Source organism: Dendrobates tinctorius, unplaced genomic scaffold (assembly GCF_039654945.1).
Source record: "Dendrobates tinctorius isolate UK_male_01 unplaced genomic scaffold, ASM3965494v1 ptg000147l, whole genome shotgun sequence".
NCBI lineage: Eukaryota > Metazoa > Chordata > Amphibia > Anura > Dendrobatidae > Dendrobates > Dendrobates tinctorius.
The window spans coordinates 341,746-365,180 of record NW_027361814.1 but is presented as its reverse complement, the minus strand read 5'-3'; the positions used below and the strand labels follow the sequence as shown (position 1 = coordinate 365,180).

The window sequence follows — 23,435 nt, the reverse complement described above, 5'->3', positions numbered from 1 at the left end:
GGCCCAAATTCCAATGCCACAAAATAACACCAATGGCCTCAATGGTTCAGGTCACATGTACATGTGACTTCTGCAGCGGTGACGCGTTTCTCCAGTGACTGGCTGCAGCGGTTAAATAGCCAATAGAAGTAGAAGGTAGGAGACTTTAGGTGGAACGGTTCAGCACTCTGGATGAGTGAATGTGGATTGGAAACAGTATACTATTTTTTTTCATCCTCTGATACAGGCGCTTGGGGGGACGTGACAACCCCTTTAAATTTCACATCTGAATATGGAGTCAACTTCGGTAGTCAGATGGCATCGTAAAAGTCACAGGAGGTGAAACACTAATACAATGGGCATAAATAAGATTAAAGGTTTGTCATATCCATTATTAGGGCATCCAAACAAGAGCACATAGCAAAAGGATACTGACAGAGATGAGGCTGTGGCAAACACTAGAATATATAGAGTAAGTATTGTAACCAAAAGTTGGAAATATGAACTCATATTACTATCAATCAGATCAGATTCTTGGAGGTACCAAATATATATTATAATAAGACTATTACCACCAAGTAAAATAATGAATCATATAGAACAAAGAGCATCAAATTGATCTCAATCGTCGTTACAAAAAAATCATCTATACACAGAAGCAAAAACCCATACCCCCCCCAAAAAAAAAAAAAAAAAACATAAAAAAAGCAAATAGGCCAGTGTGGATACAAAGTTAATAAAGCATATTAATATTCCATAAGTCCAGAATGTGAAGGCATGGGACAAATCATGTAGTATCAATAACTATATTGAAGCACAATACATTAGGATAAATATATTTTGAACATTAGAACAAGCTCCAAAGTGTATAACATGCTTTAGTCAAATAGATAGTAATAATAAACCAACCATACAAGATTAGTGCATATAGCCCCCTCACAAAAGCACTTCAGCAAAAATAGAGAATAATCTATTAATAATAATCCATACTAACCATATACTATTAAGTATCAAACCACACTGCCCAGTAGCTCGACGCGCGTTTCACGTACAGCTTTGTCAGTGGGTACTGGAGCAGTCTCCCTAGTCGACATATATAGTGCATAAATCACCACCGGTACAACTGTATAAATGCCCAGGGAGTAACACTGCACATGACATATATAGTGCAATCCAAAAAAAAAAAAAGGGATTGTACTAGCACCAATGTTATTCAATGAGGCAGTGTAGATCTGCAGGGGGAGGTTTCTCAGCTGTGTTCGACATGAGAAAAAAATTTGCAGCATGCTGCAATTTCACTGCGCAATCGCATGCCATACGGACCACCTAAAAGATATATTTTAGTAGAATCTCTCCATGCTAATTACTCGACATCCAATTATAATAAATGGAGCTCTCAAAAGTTCTTGGTCATTCAATATCATATTTCTAAATAACATTATGTTCACATTAGCGCTGCAAAAAAATGAAGATCCTGCAAATGGTGTCAACGATGTGTCCCCTACAAACAGCTGGTGAATAGTGTCGGATCCAAACAGATCGGATATTGGTGGTCTTTTCTATTGATAAGTTAATCATTTTATAGAACTGGAAAACCCCAGGATCCATTTAGTTTCCTTAGCTACATCATCCCAAAGCCAAGTGAAACTTATGGATCAAAAAACAAACCAAAACAATAGCCATGAAATATGTATGTGAACGATGATGATCTCTCACCTTCATGGGTTTCTAGTAAATGCACGGTGTCCCCGATCTGTAGAGTCAACTCATCCGCTCCTCGGGCATTAAAGTTGTAAAGCACTAAAAAACAGATAAAAAGAAAATATACATTTGTGTCACATCACATAAGCAGGTGATCTGTAGAAAAAAGGGTACATTTCGCTCATAGAAGGTGCTAAAGCCAAGCGATGCGTCCATTACGGATGTTAATGTCTGAGTGGTTAGCACTGCAGCCTTGCAGCGCTGGAGTCCTGGGTTCAAATCCCACCAAGGACAACATATGCAAGGAGTTTGTATGTTCTCCCCATGTTTGCGTGGGTTTCCTCTGGGTTCTTTGGTTTCCTCCCACATTCCAGAGACATGCTGATAGGGAATTTAGATTGTGAGCCCCATCGGGGACAGTGCCGATAATGTCTGTAAAACGCTGTGGAATTAATGGTGCTATATAAGTGAGTAAAATAAATAATGTGATGCACTGATTGATTTTAGTGGTTTGATGCATCAAAATGCAGTCATGGTGTTCTAGAGTAGGGGGAGCCAAGCAGATGGATATATAGTTTTGTGAGTTCAGTATGACCCGTGTTTTAGCCATTTAATCCTCTGCTCTGAGATTTTGGGTCCAGTGGGCGGTCCCATCAGTCACTGACAGCTCTCTCTATATGCACACTTACAGAAAGAAAGCTGCCAGTCACTGATCGGACCGCCCACTGGACCCAAAATCCCAGAAAGAGCGGAGGATTAAATGGCTAAAACACGGGTTATACAGAATCCTTAAAGCTATACATCAGTCTGCTCAGCGCCTCCTGCTCTATAATATGTAGATTAAAATGCATTGTCATGACAGGTCCCCTTTAAAAGTATTTACTTCCAGAGAGTTACTAATGCAATTTAATCATTTAACCCCTAAATATTACACAACTATTAGGCTTGGAAGATAAAGTGTATCTTTAGAGATTTCTTTTTTGTGTGGTTGATGCATTTGTACTTTTTCAAACATAAAATAGCACAAAAACACTAAAAATATGCAAATTAATCACAGAAAAACAGCGTGTGTAATTCCAACCTAAAGTCGGCCAAACACAAGTTAACTCTAGGCTTCGCCATACACGACTCAATTTTTTGTACATGTGTTTTCACTGAGTAGAAAGGCGGCTCACCTCCCCTAAAAACAAAAAGGATCGGGCTTTGAAATTTCTATGGCCAGATCTCTCTCTCCCCTGAAATCTTCTGGATGGGGAGAGCCGAGAGGTCCCATAGACACATCAGATGGTCAACTGGTGTGCTGAAATCTGTCAGCTTCGTCAACTTTCAATTTATGCGTGAAGAGATCATTAGGCAATATTCAAATACAGCAAAAAAAAAGGGACCATACATTAAGTATGCCCTTAGTGTGGCAGTACAGCTTGACTGGAGTAGGACAATCCCCCACCAATCACACAAGCCTTATTACTGGCTGTAAATTTTATTGTCTGGAGAGCCCCTTTAAATCCTATGCATATACATTATAGCCTACTTTTTGCATTTTTGGCAAAACTAAGCAGTTACTTGACTATCTTTAAATGAACACATCCTTAAAGAGTAAGCGTACTTTTAGGCTGTGTGCACACGCTGCGGATTATGTGCGGATTCATCCGCGCGGATCTTGTAAAATCCGCAGGTGAAACCGCAGGTCAAAATACCTGCGGTTTTACCTGCGGATTGCTCTGCAGTTTGGCCCTACGGTTTTTCATCTCCTCAATGGAGGAGATGGCAAACCGCAGGAGAATCCGCAGAAAGAATCGACATGTCAATTCTTTCTGCGGATTGAAAACCGCAGTTAATCCGCGCGGAAAATACCGCACCGTCTGCACTGCGGTTTTTGATTCCCATAGGGAATCATGCTACTGTACACCGCAGCAGAAACTGCTGCGGGTCCGCAGCGGCCAAAACCGCTGCGGAACCTGTAATGGAACAGGTGTCAAAACGCAGTGGAATCCGTAGATTTTACAGGTGTCAAAACGCAGGGGAAAAACGCAGGCAAAGCCGCAGGTAAAACGCAGGTCATGTTACCTGCGGATTACCAGCAAATCCGCAGCAGAATCCGCAGCATTCTGCACATACCCTCACAGTGTTTTTCATTTTTCATAATGTTTTATTAAATAAAAAATACAATTGACGGTTACTCTTTAAGGCTCTAATGTCACTGATGAAAAGCGTCAGATTCTTCGGTAATTTTGCCTGCCGGCAGGAACACCATGGCAGACTGCAATATATAAAATCTAAAAAATAAAATAAAATAATAGACCCCCCAAAAAAAATAAAGCCAAAGTAGAAACAGAGCATTCTCTGACGGGTAGAAGGAATCATTTCTGCACCTATTTTGTATAAGAAGTGTACACCGCGTTCCAAATGATGGGAGTAGTTAGGTTGTAAGGAGGAATACAGTGGGGCAAAAAAGTATTTAGTCAGTCAGCAATAGTGCAAGTTCCACCACTTAAAAAGATGAGAGGCATCTGTAATTTACATCATAGGTAGATCTCAACTATGGGAGACAAACTGAGAAAAAAAATCCAGAAAATCACATTGTCTGGTTTTTTTTTCATTTTATTTGCATATTATGGTGGAAAATAAGTATTTGGTCAGAAACAAAATTTCATCTCAATACTTTGTGATATATCCTTTGTTGGCAATGACAGAGGTCAAACGTTTTCTGTAAGTCTTCACAAGGTTGCCACACACTGTTATTGGTATGTTGGCCCATTCCTCCATGCAGATCTCCTCTAGAGCAGTGATGTTTTTGGCTTTTCGCTTGGCAACACGGACTTTCAACTCCATCCAAAGGTTTTCTATAGGGTTGAGATCTGGAGACTGGCTAGGCCACTCCAGGACCTTGAAATGCTTCTTACGAAGCCACTCCTTCGTTGCCCTGGCGGTGTGCTTTGGATCATTGTCATGTTGAAAGACCCAGCCACGTTTCATCTTCAATGCCCTTGCTGATGGAAGGAGGTTTGCACTCAAAATCTCACGATACATGGCCCCATTCATTCTTTCATGTACCCGGATTAGTCGTCCTGGCCCCTTTGCAGAGAAACAGCCCCAAAGCATGATGTTTCCACCACCATGCTTTACAGTAGGTATGGTGTTTGATGGATGCAACTCCGTATTCTTTTTCCTCCAAACACGACAAGTTGTGTTTCTACCAAACAGTTCCAGTTTGGTTTCATCAGACCATAGGACATTCTCCCAAAACTCCTCTGGATCATCCAAATGCTCTCTAGCAAACTTCAGACGGGCCCGGACATGTACAGGCTTAAGCAGTGGGACACTTCTGGCACTGCAGGATCTGAGTCCATGGTGGCGTAGTGTGTTACTTATGGTAGGCCTTGTTACATTGGTCCCAGCTCTCTGCAGTTCATTCACTAGGTCCCCCCGCGTGGTTCTGGGATTTTTGCTCACCGTTCTTGTGATCATTCTGACCCCACGGGGTGGGATTTTGCGTGGAGCACCAGATCGAGGGAGATTATCAGTGGTCTTGTATGTCTTCCATTTTCTAATTATTGCTCCCACAGTTGATTTCTTCACTCCAAGCTGGTTGGCTATTGCAGATTCAGTCTTCCCAGCCTGGTGCAGGGCTACAATTTTGTTTCTGGTGTCCTTTGACAGCTCTTTGGTCTTCACCATAGTGGAGTTTGGAGTCAGACTGTTTGAGGGTGTGCACAGGTGTCTTTTTATACTGATAACAAGTTTAAACAGGTGCCATTACTACAGGTAATGAGTGGAGGAAAGAGGAGACTCTTAAAGAAGAAGTTACTGGTCTGTGAGAGCCAGAAATCTTGATTGCTTGTTTCTGACCAAATACTTATTTTCCACCATAATATGCAAATAAAATGAAAAAAAAAACAGACAATGTGATTTTCTGGATTTTTTTTTTCTCAGTTTGTCTCCCATAGTTGAGGTCTACCTATGATGTAAATTACAGACGCCTCTCATCTTTTTAAGTGGTGGAACTTGCACTATTGCTGACTGACTAAATACTTTTTTGCCCCACTGTAGATGATGAATTTCAGGAGCCGGGCAGTGATATTTGGCTGCCGACCAGACGCTAATGCTTCCTTACAGCCAATAATGCTTTCAGTAAGGGAGGCAGGGCAGACGACGTGACATGTCCTCTTTAAAGGAGTTGACCGTCTTGCAATACCAATCAGATAATCTCTCAGTAACGGTCTAATAATGGAATCGCCAAACGCACAGCCGGCAGATTTTTACTTATTGACACATTTATCAGCAAATGTTCCCATATACATCACAAGCCTACAGTGTGGATAAAGAAGAGCTTTCCTGACAGTAGCTGCATCCCTCAGCAGAGGGTGACCAAGAGCCCAGACAGACAAGCCTCCCATTGGACTGGGAGGAGCAAGAGGGGATTAGAAAACATTTTAAAAAAAAGACTAACAAAAGAATTAGATTTTTTGTTTTCTCTTTGGTGAGGATTATTCCAATCTTAATGCTAAACGTGATTATTCTTTAAAAAGGAACGACCCCTTTAAATTGCTCAGAATGGGTTTAAAATAGAAACAAAAAAAGTCACACTCACGTTAATCATTTCTTGCCACATACAAATCAGTCTCTGCACACGCTTCTGCAGTTATGGCATCCTGACACAGACACGTGACCGCTGCAGCCAATTAAATAGAAACAAATAGGGAGGGCCTCACAGTAAAGATCAAAATGGAAAGGTTCGTACTTTGCGCTGCTTGATTTTATCACCCCGGGCAAAAACCGATCTTTCAATGACCGGCAGTCAGATTTTGAATGTGCACACAAAAATGTTGCGTTTTTGTTGGGGTGTTTTTCTGCGCAATTTGTCACAAAACCTGAAAGATTCCCTAGTAGCAGCAAAGTAAAAATCCTGAAGCCTCGTGCACACGGTGCTTATTTTTTCCTTGCAGGTTTAAATCTGCAGCGTGTCAATTCGTTCAGCCTTTCTGCCGCAGATTTCACTCATACTAATGAGTGGGTAAAAAGTTGCAACAAAAACACGCATTTTTCCTGCCAAGAGGTACAAAAATGGTGCAGATATTTTTGCTAAAAATATGCTTGCTAACAATGTATTTTCTCTGAATCAGCGTGTATTCCCTTAGTAACAAAGGGGTTGAGACAACCCAGAAAAGTGCCACTTCACCACCAGAAAAGTGCCACTTCACCAGTCATGACCTTTCAGCATTCATATAATTTGCCTCTAATAGAATGTGGCCCCTCTATAAATATTTGGCGCCAAACTTCAGTTAAAAGCTGAATTTCCACAATCGTGTCTCATGGTCCATATGTGGACTGCAATATCGGACCATCAGTGGGTCTCCTGAGCCATTCTAACAGCCTCATGGGCATATATGAAAATTTTGGTTGGGGTCACAATACCCCGCTGGAGGAGCAGATATGTTGGTCTGTGTACAGATTATGAAACATGGATGTTGGACGTTGTAATTCAGCCTTAGTAAAAAGCAAATCGTTCAAACACTTGCATTTCGGTAAGTGGATGAGGACCCCGCAGATCACAGTGGGCGGGATACATAAAAAAACAGGCACAGAAAGCCTTGGACTAATGAGACAAATGGAGATAATCCACTAGTTGCTAATAAATATCCACGAGTGTTGAAAACGCCGCCAGTAATCCCCGGTCTCATGTGTATGAGGATAAACTTGATCAGTTTACTGAAAGGAAGGAGGGAGGTGTCCGGGTAATGCATGGCACGCTCGTCTTCTTTATAGTTTACATGAAAGCACTTTACACAGAATGTGAAGAAGAACCCGGTAATGACTCATGACTATATAAATCAAGGCATTACAAGAACATTAACTTGGAGATCAAGAACGGACCCCTTTTCCATGTAGAAATGTGGCTACAGGGCGGCACGGTGGCTCAGTGGATAGCACTGCAGCTTTGCAGTGCTAGAGTCATAGGTTCAAATCCCACCAATGACAACATCTGCAAGGAGTTTGTATGTTCCCCCCGTGTTTGCGTGGGTTTCCTCTGGTTTCTTCCCACATTCCAAAGACTTACTGATAGGGAATTTAGATTGTGCGCCCCATCGGGGACAGTGCCAATAATGTCTGTAAAGCGCTGTGGAACTAATAGCACTATATAAATTAGTAAAATAAATAATACTAAAGATTGTGGTGGTGCATTTTTGCAAAAATTGTGATAAATAAAATAAAAAATTAAAGAAGCCCTCCTCCCATCAAAGTTTTTATCCTCTTAATATATTGCAGTCATCATATTATACAGCACTGAGTAATTACAATTGCTCATTTTCCCTTTCCACCCAGTAAATTCTTTTCTCTACTCTATGTACAAACAGGAAGTTTCTTGTCCCTACATTTATCATTCCCCTCTTCAACTCCTTACCCAGCTGCTTCCAGGGACTTTTTCAGCGACTCATGACTTATGCAGAGAAAATTGACCTCCTGTTTCTACATAGAGCTTAGGCTAGTTTCACACTAGCGCTTTTGAGCGCGACGGCCTGCGCACGGCCGCTGCTAAGCCCCGCCCCTGCCGCGCCTCCGCCGGTAGCTCCACCTGCCGGCGCATGACGCTGCATGCGTCCTGCGTCCCCTATCTTTATCACTGGGGGCGCAGGCCGTCGTGCAGTATGCGTTTGGCGGCGCATGCATCCTTTTGACGGTGCGCCGACCTGCGCCAAACGCAACCTGCTGCAGTTTGGTTGCGCTCGGCGCACCGTCAAAAAGGCGCATGCGCCGCCAAATGCATACTGCGCATGGCCTGCGCCCCCAGTGATAAAGATAGGGGACGCAGGACGCACGCAGCGTCATGCGCCGGTAGGCGGAGCTACCGGCGGAGGCACGGCAGGGGGCGGGGCTTAGCGGCGGCCATGCGCAGGCCGTCGCTGCACTCAAAAGCGCTAGTGTGAAACTAGCCTTAGAAGGATTCGGAAAGTCTGATTCTGATCACATAATGTCATAGACCTAATAGAAAACAGAAGAATTAAAGAGGTTGTTCACTACTTTAACATTCACGACCTATCCATAGGATAGGTCATCTCATCAATGCATGATCGCCAGGGGTCTGACACCCGGAATCCCCGCCAATTAGCTGATAATGGTGTCAGCCACTGTCCGGAAGTACTCACTTGCGGAGCTGACCAACTTCTAATTCACACCCTCCTCCTATTGATTTGAAGAATACTGCCAGCTCCGCAAGGGAGTACTGCCGGCCGGCGGCAGCCACCAACACCGACAGCACCTGATCGGTGGGAACGGCGGGTGTCTGACTCCGACCGATCAGACATTGATGACCTATCCTACAGATGGGTCATCAATGCTAAAGTAATGGACAACCTCTTTAGACGGGTAGAAAGGCAAAATGAGCAATTGTAAGAACACAGTGCCATATAATATGATGGCAGCAATATATTAAGAGGATAAAAACGTTGATGGGAGTGTTTCCTTGACGTCAGAATGTGCGGGTCTGACATCCAGCTCTCTGATTGGTGACTGCATGTACACAGTGTATGGAGCGGAATAATAAGGCGTTGAGCACCAATTAGTGCCAGCCCTCATTAATTGCAGCTCAGATCACATTCACTATAATACGACCTGCGCTGCTGTACAGTGTTGATCCGGCCCACCACCACCCTCATCGATCGGCCCCCGAGAAGCCTTGTGTCTAAAACACAAGTGTGAGCAAGGCATGTACGAATTCTGGCAATTCTAGCGTAGTAGATCTCCAATATCTCAATGAAACATTTTTATTGACTACAATTTAAAAAAAAAAAAAAAGGAAGTATTGGATCATTCAACGATAACACGGCCACAATAATGAAGAAGCTCGAAAGTAATACTACAAATCAAGATAAACTCCGAGCAGGTCACAGACATAGGGAATCGTGTAGAGACTGATAACCGCTCTAGAAGCGAGAGCGGGCTTGTTCTGCTCACACATATTATACTATGTGAATCAAATGTCCTGAAGGTTTGGTTTTCGCTTTTGTTTTTCACAGAATTTTACAAAAAGAACCGGTTATCAACGGGCGAGGAGGAAGCCAGATAAAGACATACGGAAGAGAGGGAAAAGGTGTGTGCCTGGACTGGGTTTATACAAGAAAGTATTAAAAGGGATTGGTCACAAACTACCCTTTAACTACTGATAGCCTCACGAGATCTTTAACCCCTTAATGACCGCCAATAAGTCTTTTTACTGACCTGAGATATAAGAAACTAGCGTCCACACAGGTGACAATCCAGCAGCTGTCGGCTGTTCACTACAGCTGACAACTTCCTGCATCAGCCACGATCAGTGTTGGCACCGGCTATATCTCTTTAACCCCATAGATGCTGCTGTCAATGGTGACTACATCATGTAAATGGTTAACAGAGTGTTCGGGCTTCCGATATATCCCCATCGGCACTCTTAGAACATAGTTGTGTGGTCCAGATGATTGCCATGGCAGTTCACGGCCAAATAGCGGCCTTAGAGTCTGCTGGCTACAGTGGCCTGTTGAGAAGTCAGCGACATTTAGGTGGTAAAAATCAACTTTTTCATTTCTGTCATTTTGCATTAATTCCTGAAAATACCTGAAGGGTTAATAAACTACCTGACAGCAGTTTTCAACATATCATGAGTTGCCATTTTTAAAATATCACGTTTGGAGGTTTTCCAATATATAGGACCCGCAAAGTCACTTATAACCTGGATAGGTCCCTAAAAAATAAATTTTGTAAAATTTCCGTGAAGAAAAATGAAAAATTACTGCTACATTTATGATTTTAAGACCTCCTAAAATGCTAACAAAATAACATTTTACAAATGGCGCTGGTATAAAGCAGACATGAGGGAAACATTATTCGTTAATGTTTTTCTGTGATATGACTCTCTGGATTAAAGGGATAATCATTCAAAGTTTGAAAATTGCTATTTTATTTACATTTCTGTCAAATTTCTGATATTTTATAAACAAACACAAAACAAACAACCTAAATTTACCATTATCACAAATTATAAAGGGCCACATAAAAAAAAAAAAAAAAAAATCTCGGAATCAGTGGGATTTGTTGAAGCGTTCCAGAGTTATTTAAACCATAAAGTGACACGGGTCAGATTTAAAAAATTTAGCTCGGTCACTAAGGGGTTAAGGCCGCCATACAATTTAGACTAACCTCTGCTGAACCTGCTTGGCCGACAGTCTAATGTGTAATGGGATCTGTTGAATTTCCCCCCAAAAGTTGCTATCAGGGAAAATAAAGATCTGATTTCGGACGGCCAATCCATTGGCTTTCAGCAAGATAAGCCACCGCCAGACGAGTCTGACAGCGGCTTTCTTATAGGAAACACGAGTTCGGCAGAGTGAGTCCTCCTGAGTATGAAGAAGTTAGGAAAGAAAGCTGCTGGCCAGACAACTGACAGTCAACTGCCATCTGTTGTTTATGGGGCCCCATAGTCAATGTTGCTATAGAAAGTTTGCCTGTTAGGTAGAGTGTGTAATGAGTGGAGGCCACAGCACATGAACAGATTTTAAAGTGTATTGTCATTTTATGTGACTTTCAGAATTAGCCATCTTGTGTATACATGAGGAACAACATCATTTCTCGCCATTATATGACTTCTTTCCCGCATTTTGCACCAGTTTTTCCCCATGCAGACAACGCTCTCTTTCATTTTAAGCAGTCCCCGAGTTAGGAGAGTCAATGACGTGATGTCGCCTATACACAGCACACACCGAAATGAGTGATTCCTGCTCTCCTGTCTCTATGTAGCACATGTCCAGAAGCAGCAGTAGTATAAAGGACATTATACAGTAGTACTGAGTAGTGTGGCTGTGAATCCAGCACTGAAGTTAAATAAATTAGCAACACAATCTGCCTGCGTCTGCCCAGTTTCTCATGGTGCCGAGTGCTACTCACTTCTCTCTTCTCCTTTCACAGGCTGTATAACCTTACACCTTTATTGACAATGATGAGTTTAGGAGGCAGGTGAGCGAGGAAGAGGCTAATAAGTGGAAAAAGAAGCAGATTTCTTTGATAAGATATACCGTAATAAAATGTTTTGTACATTCACTTGTACTATCGATTTGTGTAAGGTTTGTTACAACCACAGCGACCATTTAAAAGGTTTGGGATTTTAAATTAAATTTTAATACACTTAAAAGTTTGGGGGGGGTCAAAATCTGGATATAATTGTGTTTGTACTTCTGTACCATTTGTGCACAGACGGCACCTGCCTGACCCTCGGCTCACTGGCTTATCATCCATACGTAATGGTGTGACGTCCACAAGACAATATGAAATTTGTGACACTGTCGCATTTGTAAGCGTTAATTAGCTAGTCATCTCATTAAGTATTTGGAAATATTGGCGCTTGACAAGGACTGGTAGTGATGGAACTAGACTAAGCTATAAATATATTAGATTTTGGATTATTTCAAAGGTTTAATCTTATGGGGGGAAAAAAATAAAATGATTTTGTAAGCTGTTCGGAAAAAAATTAACAACGCACAGTGGATGGGCACCAGGGACAGGTTTTATTGGAGAGTTTTGATAAATGAGGCTCAAGATTTCATGACGATTTTTTATTTATTTATTTTTAATTACTGAGTAATTCAGGAAGAGAATATGAAAGATTGATTCTGAAGTATTTTATTCTGATTAAATCAGGAAATGTTCATGCACTAAAGTACTTATCTACCCTGCAGCAACAAATTCCATTTTACACCCTCACTCTTATTCTGCAATGTGAAGGTGATTTTTTTGCTTTTTGTAAGGTATTAAGTCCAACAAGCTGCCTACTAATTTCATAACATATGATTAAATGGGTGAAGGGGTCAATTTTGTGATAAAGAGCAGTAAAGCCCATGCACAAAGGTGAATAATAAAATTATGGTAACCTAGAACCATCACTAGAGAAGCTTCGAAGGAGGGACATTTCTTGAAGACGAAGACTAATCTGCTACTTCAATGTAGTGAGCAGATGGAGACTGATTCTTTTTGTCATAAAACTGTATTTCATCAATCTAAATCCAGGCCTATTTAGGACTTTGTATAAGAACCAGTTTTCCTCATGTATAAATTTCTTACCCAGAAAATAGAAGAGTTCCATAATGAAAGGAACACGCCCCCGAAGGAAGGGAGGTGAAGCGCGCGTCGGGGTGAAGGCACACGTTTGACATTCCATGCTCGCATTACTACCGCAACATTAGGTAATATTGACCTTTTTGTACTCTATATATACTATGGGCACGATGATTGAAAGTGATCTTGAGTAATAAGTGTCTGAAAGGGGAACCATAGCATTTATGCAGTATTGAATACATGGTCTGCTATAACAAGATTATCCCCATTGTTTTGACACTATGCTACATACCCGAGTACTCACAACATTGCTAATGTCTGGCGTCTTTGTGTCCCCTTTTTTGAAACCGGTTTTAGAGGTATTTTTTAATATTATTTCAATAAACTATTTACATTTTAATCATTATGGATCACTTCTATTTTCTGGGTTAAGGAATTTATACCTGAGGAAAACTGTTTGTTATACTACTGATTGAAGTGCTATACTCCAATTTATAGTTGGAACTTATTGGTAACCATTTAGGACTTCGTGACAAACTTTAGGACCGCCCACTGGACTCCTTAACAAACATTACACACAAAAGGATGTCAACCACTAAAAGGACTGCCCACTGGACGCTTGCCAGGTCGGGCGATAGCGGCTGAAATGTAAATACTAATAGAGATATTTAGGAAAAGCACATGATGAGGGTCTGCAATCCCATGTATGGCAGCATATGGGGAAACTTAGGAGGTATAAGATCATATGTTTTCCAATGAAATCTCTGTCTAGGAGGAGGATACCATGCAACCAATGGGCAAAGCTGCAGCATTCAATGCTTACAGTCCAGGAATTGTGTGTAGTGACAGGTTTGAGGTTTCCTGCAACAGATTCAAACCTTTGTTCCAAAAATTCTTTGCATTCTCAGTAAAATGACACCAAGATCCCTTGCAAGATAAGTTCATTACAGCAGCAGAGGAGGCTCTGTCCACATCCCGTCTGAGCCTAGAAGGAAGCATTCAGGTCTATGGCACTGACTGAGATAGACAGCTGTATCCGTGAGCCCTATAGACTTGAATGGAGCACCAGCAATCATGTGTGACCACGTCACTTCATTTAATCCTGCAGAAAGTAGGACAGGTGATAGGGATGCCCCTTGTAATGATTAATAAAGGTTCCTGGAATTTAATCACCAATCCGGTGGATACAAACCTTCAAAATAGGTCGTCCGTCACAGGTAAACATTTACTTTTTATTGTTACTGGATGTCATTGATGGACACTATCAATCATCCTATGTCTATAATAATAATAATAATAATTATTTATATAGCGCCAACATATTTCGCAGCGCTTTACAGTTTAACAGTTTCAAAACACAAGTCATAAGTAACAACGTTAACAATACAAAAATTAAAGCGAAATAAGACGAAATAAGCCGCTCCTGCTCGTGAGCGCTTACAATCTACAATGAGGTAGGGGAGATACAGAGTACAGGTGTGTATTTACAATGATGGTCCAGCCATCTAGAGGGAGTGGGGGATAGATGGAGATAGTGAATGGGCTACACAGGCACACTTACACATAGAATGACTGTGATTAGTGAATGTGATAAGCCGCTCTGAACAAATGTGTTTTGAGTTAGCGCCTAAAACTGTGCAAATTGTGGCTTGTCTATAGACTCCCATATACAAAAACAAAAGTATTCACATAACATTCATTTTTATTAGGATATTTCGTGAGCTTTTGTTAAAGGGAATTGGTCACCAGGTTTTTGCTACTCCATCTAACAGCAGCATGATGTAGGGGCACAGACCCTGATTCCATTGATGTGTCACTTACTGGGCTGCATGCTGTCATTTTGATACAATCACTGTTTATCTACTGCAGATCTACCAGTTAGTTCTCAGAATGCTCAGCTCTGTATTACTCCAAACAAACCACTGATTGGCAGCTTTGTGTGTACATGGGCAGAGAGCAGCCAACCAGTGATGGGAGTGGGGTTGGACTACCTGGCAGCAGGTCTACTAGTCCTCTAGCGATGATCTCCTGCTAATAGAACAGTGATTTTATCAAAACTACACTAAGCAGCCCAGTAAATGATACATCACTGGAGTCAGGGGTCATGGCCTCCACATTATGCTGCTCTCAGATTAGGTTGAAAAAATCTGGTGATAGATTCCCTTTAAATTAGTACCATGACAAATTGTGTAAGCTAATGCAATTCAAGAAAAAAGATAAGATTAAAGTTGTGATTAACCCCTTCACGACCTTTGACGCCACGTAGACGTCATGAAAAGTCGTGACAATACGACCCATGACGCCTATGTGGCATCATGAATTGATTGCCCCCCTGCGGATCGGGTGACCGGGGTCACGGCCCGACCCGCACACAAAGGACCCTTCAGAGTTAACACCTGGGGGTGTGGCTTATCCCCTACGTGCCTACGATCGCTCTGATTGGCTGTTAAAAGTGAAACTGGCAATCAGAGCGATTGTAATATTTTACCAATGAAAATTGGTGAAATATTACAATCCAGCCATGGCCGATGCTGAAATAGCATCGGACATGGCTGGACACCGAGACCCGACCCCCCCCACACCGACTGACGGCACCGATCGGCTGCCGCCATCATAATCTGCCCCCCCGCCTTCCCTCCGCCCCCCAGCCCTCCGATCATCCCCTCCGATCACCCCCTCTCACCCTCCTTTGTGCCTCCGATCTCCCGCTATCCGTCCCGGTGTCCCGCCGTCCAGCGTCATGGGCGCCGCCATCTTGGAAGATGGCGGGCACATGCGCAGTGCGCCGAATCGAATCTGCAATGCAGCAGATTCATTCATTTATTTTGATCACTATAACAAACTTTCATAGTGATCAAAATAAAAAAAAAGTAAAATCACTGCCCCCCTTATCACCCCCATAGGTAGGGACAAATAATAAAAAAACACAAAATATTTTTTTTTTATTTTTCCATTAGGGCTAGGGTTAGGGCTAGGGTTGGACTAAGGGTTAGGGTTGGACTAAGGGTTAGGGTTGGACTAAGGGTTAGGGTTGGAATTGGGATTAGGGTTGGGTTGGGGTTACAGTTAGGCTTGTGGTTAGGGTTAGAGTTGGGATTTCGTTAGGGGTGTGTTGGGATTAGTGTTGTGGTTAGGGTTATGATTAGGGTTGGGATTAGGGTTAGGGGTGTGTTGGGGTTAGGGTTGGAGATAGAATTGAGGGGTTTCCACTGTTTAGGCACATCACGGGGTCTCCAAACGCGACATGGAGCCACCATTTATTCCAGCCAATTTTGCATTCAAAAAGTCAAACGGTGCTCCCTCCATTTCGAGCCCTGACATGCGCCCAAACAGTGGTGTACCCCCACTTGTGGGGTATCAGGGTACTCAGGAAAAATTGCACAACAACTTTGGGGGTCTAATTTCTCCTGTTACCCTTGGGAAAATAAAAACATGGGGGCTAAAATAATTATTTTTGTGGAAAAAAAATGATTTTTTATTTTCACGGTTCTGCGCTATAAACTTCTGTGAAGCACTTGGGGGTTCAACGTGCTCACCACACATCTAGATAAGTTCCTTGGGGAGTCTAGTTTCCAAAATGGGGTCACTTGTGGGGGGTTTCCACTGTTTAGGTACATCAGGGGCTTTGCAAATGTAACATGACGCCCACAGACCATTCCATCAAGTCGGCATTTCAAAACGTCACTACTTCCATTCCGAGCCCCAACGTGTCCCTGAACAGTGCCCCCCCCACATATGGGGTACCAGTGTACTCAGGACAAACTGGACAACAACTTTTGGGGTCCAATTTATCCTGTTACCCTTGTAAAAATAAAAAATAGTGGGCTAAAAAATTTTAGAGGAAAAAAAAATAATTTTTTATTTTCACAGCTCTGCGTTATAAACTTCTGTGAAGCACTTGGGGGTTCAAAGTGCTCACCACACATCTAGATTAGTTCCTTGGGTAATCTAGTTTCCAAAATGGGGTCATTTGTGGGGGGTTTGCACTGTTTATGTACATCAGGGGCTCTGCAAACGTAACATGACGCCCACAGACCATTCCATCAAGTCTTCATTTCAAAGCGTCACTACTTCCCTTCCGAGCCCCAATGAGTGCCCACACAGTGGTCCCCCCCACTTATGGGGTACCAGCGTACTCAGGACACACTGGACAACAACTTCTGGGGTCCAAAATATCCTGTTACCCTTGTGAAAATAAAAAATAGCAGGCTAAAAATTTATTTTTTGAGGAAAAAAAAATATTTTTATTTTAACGGCTCTGCGTTATAAACTTCTGTGAAGCACCTGGGGGTTCAAAATTCTCACTATGCATCTAGATAAGTTCCTTAGGGGGTCTAGTTTCCAAAATGGGGTCATTTGTGGGGGAGCTCCAAAGTTTACGCACACAGGGGCTCTGCAAACATGACATGGTGTCCGCTAACGATTGGAGCTAATTTTCCATTCAAAAAGTCAAATGACGCTCCTTCCCTTCTGAGCCATGCCGTGCGCTCAAACAGTGGTTTCCCCCCACATATGGGGTACCAGTGTACTCAGGACAAACTGGACAACAACTTTTGGGGTCCAATTTATCCTGTTACCCTTGGGAAAATAAAAAATAGCGGGCTAAAAAAATCATTTTTGAGGAAAAAAAAATATTTTTTTATTTTCATGGCTCTGCATTTATAAACTTCTGAGAAGCACTTGGGGATTCAGAGTGCTCACTACACATCTAGATAAGCTCCTTGGGGGTTCTAGTTTCCAAAATGGGGTCACTTGTGGGGGTTTCTACTGTTTAGGCACACAGGGGCTCTGCAAACGCAACATGAAGCCCGCAGAACATTCCATCAAAGTCTCCATTCCAAAATGGCGCTCCTTCCCTTCTGAGCTCTCCCGTGCTCCCAAACAGTGGTTCCCCCCCACATATGGGGTATCGATGTACTCAGGACAAATTGCACAACAACTTTTGTGGTTCAATTTCTCCTGTTAGCCTTGTGAAAATAAAAAATAGCGGGCTAAAAAATCATTTTTGAGCAAAAAAAAATGATTTTTTATTTTCACTGCTCTGCGTTATAAACTTCTGTGAAGCACTTGGGGGTTCAAAGTGCTCACCACACATCTAGATAAGTTCCTTCGAGGGTCTAGTTTCCAAAATGGGGTCACTTGTGGGGGAGCTCCAATGTTTAGGCACACAGGGGCTCTCCAAATGTGACATGGTGTCCGCTAACGATTGGAGCTAATTTTCCAATCAAAAAGTCACATGGCGCTCCTTCCCTTCCGGGCCCTGCCGTGCGCCCAAACAGTGGTTTATGACCACATATGAGGTATCAATGTACTCAGGAGAAATTGCCCAACAAATTTTAGGATCCACTTTATCCTGTTGCCCATGTGAAAATGAAAAAACTGAGGCTAAATAAAATTTTTGTGAAAAAAAAAGTACTTTTTTTTTTTTACGGATCAATTTGTGAAGCACCTGGGGGTTCAAAGTGCTCACTATGCATCTTGATAAGTTCCTTGGATGGTCTAGTTTCCAAAATGGGGTCACTTGTGGGGGAGCTCCAATGTTTAGGCACACAGGGGCTCTCCAAATGCGACATGGCAACCGCTAAATATTCAAGCATATTTTCCATTCAAAAAGTAAAATGGCGCTCCTTGCCTTCTGAGCCCTGCCGTGCGCCCAAACAGTGGTTTATGACCACGTATGAGGTATCGGTGTACTCAGAAGAAATTGCCCAACAAATTTTGGGATACATTTTATCCTGTTACCCATGTGAAAATGAAAAAACTGATGCGAAAAGAAAATTTTGGTTGGAAAAATTAAAATGTCCATTTTTTCATTCCATGTTGCTTTACTTCCTGTGAAGCACCTGAAGGGTTAATAATCTTCTTGAATGTAGTTTTGAGTAGCTTGAGGGGTGCAGTTTTTAGAATGGTGTCACTTTTGGGTATTTTCTGCTATATAGACCCCTCAAAGTGACTTCAAATGTGAGGTGGTCCCTAAAAAAAATGGTTTTGTAAATTTTGTTGTAAAAATGAGAAATTGCTGGTCAACTTTTAACCCTTATAACTTCCTAACGAAAAAAAATGTTGTTTCCAAAATTGTGCTGATGTAAAGTAAACATGTGGGAAATGTTATTTATTAACTATTTTGTGTCACATAACTCTCTGGTTTAACAGAATAAAAATTCAAAATTTGAAAGTTGCTAAATTTTCAAAATTTTCACCAAATTTCCATTTTTTTCACAAATAAATGCAAAAATTATCGACCTAAATTTACCACTAACATGAAGCCCAATATGTCACGAAAAAACAATCTCGGAATCGCTAGGATGCGTTGAAGCGTTCCTGAGTTATTACCTCATAAAGGGACATTGGTCAGAATTGCAAAAAATGGCCAGGTCGTTAAGGTCAAAATAGGCTGGGTCATGAAGGGGTTAAAATTGAAATCTTTTGCAATTTTCCTTCCTGTTCTAAAGTTTAATAGTTTACTGCTCTTCCTCTAGGTTATAAACCGCTGAGGTGACCAATTGGCTGTGGCCGGTCTTCTAGGCACAGAGCACAGGACTTGCAGGCTCTTTTCTATAGATCTTGTAAGCCCTGCTCATAAGCCAGCTGGATTCACCCAGCTTGCATGTAAGGCCGGGGTCAGACTTGCGAGTGTGATGTGAAAAACTTGCGCGGGTCTCTCGCATCAATACCAGGCACTGCCGCCAGCACTCGGGACTGAAACGCTCAGCTGCATAGAAATACATGCAGCCACACACTCTGGTGCCGGGTATTAAGGCACGAGTTTCTCGCAAGTGTGACCCCGACCTTAACAGTGCTCCTTCAAGGCAGAAGAGACAAGGCCGACTCTGGCTGCAGAACTGAGAATGTACAGTCTGGGTCAGTGGCGCAACCATCCCGCTGGACCAAACTGTCATTAAATCAGGAGTGCTCCAACACCACATACTCGGAAAGCAAGAAGCCAGGAAGCTGGGGAGCACGACGCTCTTGAAGAACTAACAAGAAAACCTATTTAAGGGTGGACATATCTGTACTGCTTTACTCGGTATATGCCGGTTTATACCGCACACATCAATTTCGTCGCCATTGGATCTGGGTATATTGTATATTGCACTTGAAAAGATCCAAAACAGAGTAGCCCTTTAAGAGGCTGCAATCTCGATTGGTCTGGCACAGCGACATGACAGCTCTATTGGTAGCACATGGTGCCGACTTCCACTTATTCTGACTTGCACAGGTGAAGCATGAGGTTAGGTATGTGACTTATGTTACCGCAGAGCGCTCTTGCTCCTGACGAGGAATGTGGGACGTGTCCCAACAGATGAAACATCACAAAGCTTTCAGGTACTCGGTCAGATCTTCACCCTTTGACTCATTCTTCTACATTTCGTAACCTTATAGATGACTTAAAGGAAGACAAAATCAGACATTGAGCACCGCAGTAATAATATTCGACAACTAAAGGCCCATTTATAAGGAGCCATTTTTGCCCATAAGTGAGCGGCGTAAAAGTTTATCAGCACTCACTTATTGGTCTTTTCATAGCTGTATTTGATAATATAATCATTCAGCATATTATCGGCAGCACATACCTTGTTTACACGGGAGATGTTTACAAGGGGCGGTGTGCCATCAATGACGAATTTTATGCCAACATCAACGATCCATCAACATGAAAACAAGTGTCTTACTTCTTCGCTAATTAACAGGAAAAGTTTGCCGATTATCGGGGCCTTAACAGGGCTGTCAACTAATTGGACAACTACTTTTTAAATGGCGTCCAAGTAACAAAAGAAAAACTTATACTCTCCTCCAGCACTGGCTCCGTTCACATGATGTCAGTGGCGTTTCTCCTCGAACTTAAGCGACATTATGTCACGTGAGCGCTGCAGCAAATCTGAATCCGCCTTTACTATTTTGCCAGAGTGGATGTCCGCTCTGATGGGATATTGATGAGCAGCAGCCGGTCAGACTGACTAGCTGCAGTGGTCACGTGAGTAACACATCACCAACTGGGACAACAGTGCCGATCTTAGCTGAAACTGTGCCGCTGAGGGAGGAGAGTATTTGTAGTGTTTATTTTCTACGGGGCGCTGAATTGATTAAGCAGGGGTTTGCCCAATTGTGGACAACGGCTACAGATGGATACACACATTGGGGTAGATTTATTAATTCTAGCTTATTTTACACCGGTATTTTACACTATAATTAAGGTGCACGCTCTTTATTCTCCACGGAGCAATGGACACTTTCCAAAACGGTCTTGTGATATGTAAAAGGAATCTAATAAATTAGGTGCACATCTTGCTCACCAGTTTTTTTTTGGTTCAAGTTGAGCCAGAATTAAACCTCCCCCATTACATGCAGATACACAAGAATGCATTGACTAGAAATAAATGCAAAACTTGCATTTTTATTTATAATTAAATGATATATTACCCATAGGCACAAGTTTACTTTGTACTGTATTTAGAATTTTTAAAACAAGCTTGAAAAATCAAGTCGAGAGAATTTCACTCCACCCCGATGTCAGACAAGTCCGCAGAAGCTTACAGCTAAATGCTTAATTGTCTTCCAGGTTTCCACGATGTTCGAGACAATCATTAAATCTGATTTTTATGTTTTTTTTTTTTCTTTCTTTTATAGATGATGACAAAATAACGGTAAAAACAAAGGAAAAGGTAAAATGTCTTCGAACATTTATGTAGGGTTTATCTTTAAAATGTTGTAAAATTGTCATTATGGATACAGATCCATGTTCCCATGCAGCCAATACGCTAACGATCCGGACACGGGGGTCAGGCTGTTATGGTACATTGACAAGTTGAGCATTTGCTACATATTTTGTTGAAGAAAGTTCTGCATTGATCGAAAGAAACCCCAATTCAGATAAGTGGAACAGATTTCAGTTGCAGAAATTTCTGTAACGAAATTTGGAACTTGTCAATTTAACCACAGGGGGAAAAAAGAAAAGAATAACAGTGGGCACTGACCTGCACTTTTCGGATTGCAATGCTACCCCATTTTCTTGCATTACGTTGCGATGTTGCAGAGCAATCTTTGGCTATGCGACCTATGCTGTGGCCAAAGCACGATTTGGTGCGTAGTTTGACAAAATCTGCTCCGATTGTGGATATCATTGTAAAAATGCCGCAGTTTTTCAGGTAAGCAATGTGTGGACGTACCCTACAATTTGAATGTTGAATAAGAACTAATTTTTCTAACATTTCTCACAGAAAAACGGCTACATGGCAATGCTTCACCACATACAGCTTTCTAATTGGGAAACTACAACTCCCAGCAAGGCTGCACACCACTGCTATAGGGAGCAAAGAAGTTTAGTATTGTGTACCAAAAAGCTAGAAAGCCTTTGATTAGTAAGCGTTTAACGAGGGAGTGGTGGTACTTCTCACTCACACTCATCCATTAATCTGGATTGCTATAATCTTTATAAACCAACTGCACTGCAACAAATACTGGCGCACAGCAGTTTATACATCCCTAACCCTAAGGTACACAAACACTGGCGCACAGCAGGGTATACATCCCTAACCCTAAGGTACACAAACACTGGCGCACAGCAGTGTATACATCCCTAACCCTAAGGTACACAAACACTGGCGCACAGCAGTGTATACGTCCCTAACCCTAAGTTACACAAACACTGGCGCACAGCAGTGTATACATCCCTAACCCTAAGTTACACAAACACTGGCGCACAGCAGTGTATACATCCCTAACCCTAAGGTACACAAACACTGGCGCACAGCAGTGTATATGTCCCTAACCCTAAGGTACACAAACACTGGCGCACAGCAGTGTATACATCCCTAACCCTAAGGTACACAAACACTGGCGCACAGCAATGTATACATCCCTAACCCTAAGGTACACAAACACTGGCGCACAGCAATGTATACATCCCTAACCCTAAGTTACACAAACACTGGCGCACAGCAATGTATACATCCCTAACCCTAAGTTACACAAACACTGGCGCACAGCAGTGTATACATCCCTAACCCTAAGTTACACAAACACTGGCGCACAGCAATGTATACATCCCTAACCCTAAGTTACACAAACACTGGCGCACAGCAGTGTATACATCCCTAACCCTAAGTTACACAAACACTGGCGCACAGCAGTGTATACATCCCTAACCCTAAGGTACACAAACACTGGCGCACAGCAGTGTATATGTCCCTAACCCTAAGGTACACAAACACTGGCGCACAGCAGTGTATATGTCCCTAACCCTAAGTTACACAAACACTGGCGCACAGCAGTGTATACGTCCCTAACCCTAAGGTACACAAACACTGGCGCACAGCAGTGTATACGTCCCTAACCCTAAGGTACACAAACACTGGCGCACAGCAGTGTATATATCCCTAACCCTAAGGTACACAAACACTGGCGCACAGCAGTGTATACATCCCTAACCCTAAAGTACACAAACACTGGCGCACAGTGTATACGTCCCTAACCCTAAGGTACACAAACACTGGCGCACAGCAGTGTATACGTCCCTAACCCTAAGGTACACAAACACTGGCGCAGAGCAGTGTATACATCCGGTACCTTCAGCTCCACATTTGGATCTTCCTGTGATGATGTCTTGGCAGATAACATGGTTGCTGCTGTCACTGCCGACACCGTGCACCAAACAATACCAGCATAACGCCGTACTG

General features: G+C 42.4%; 1 protein-coding gene across 1 annotated transcript in view; it reads right to left on the bottom strand.

Annotated features, from left to right (window-relative positions):
- Positions 1 to 23,435, bottom strand: part of DOCK1 (dedicator of cytokinesis 1) — a 495,500-nt gene that overhangs the window by 430,137 nt on the left and 41,928 nt on the right. The window contains exon 2 of the mRNA XM_073546335.1: positions 1,696 to 1,779. Within this exon, the coding sequence (XP_073402436.1) occupies positions 1,696 to 1,779 (84 nt within the window). The remainder of the gene's footprint in view (positions 1 to 1,695; positions 1,780 to 23,435) is intronic.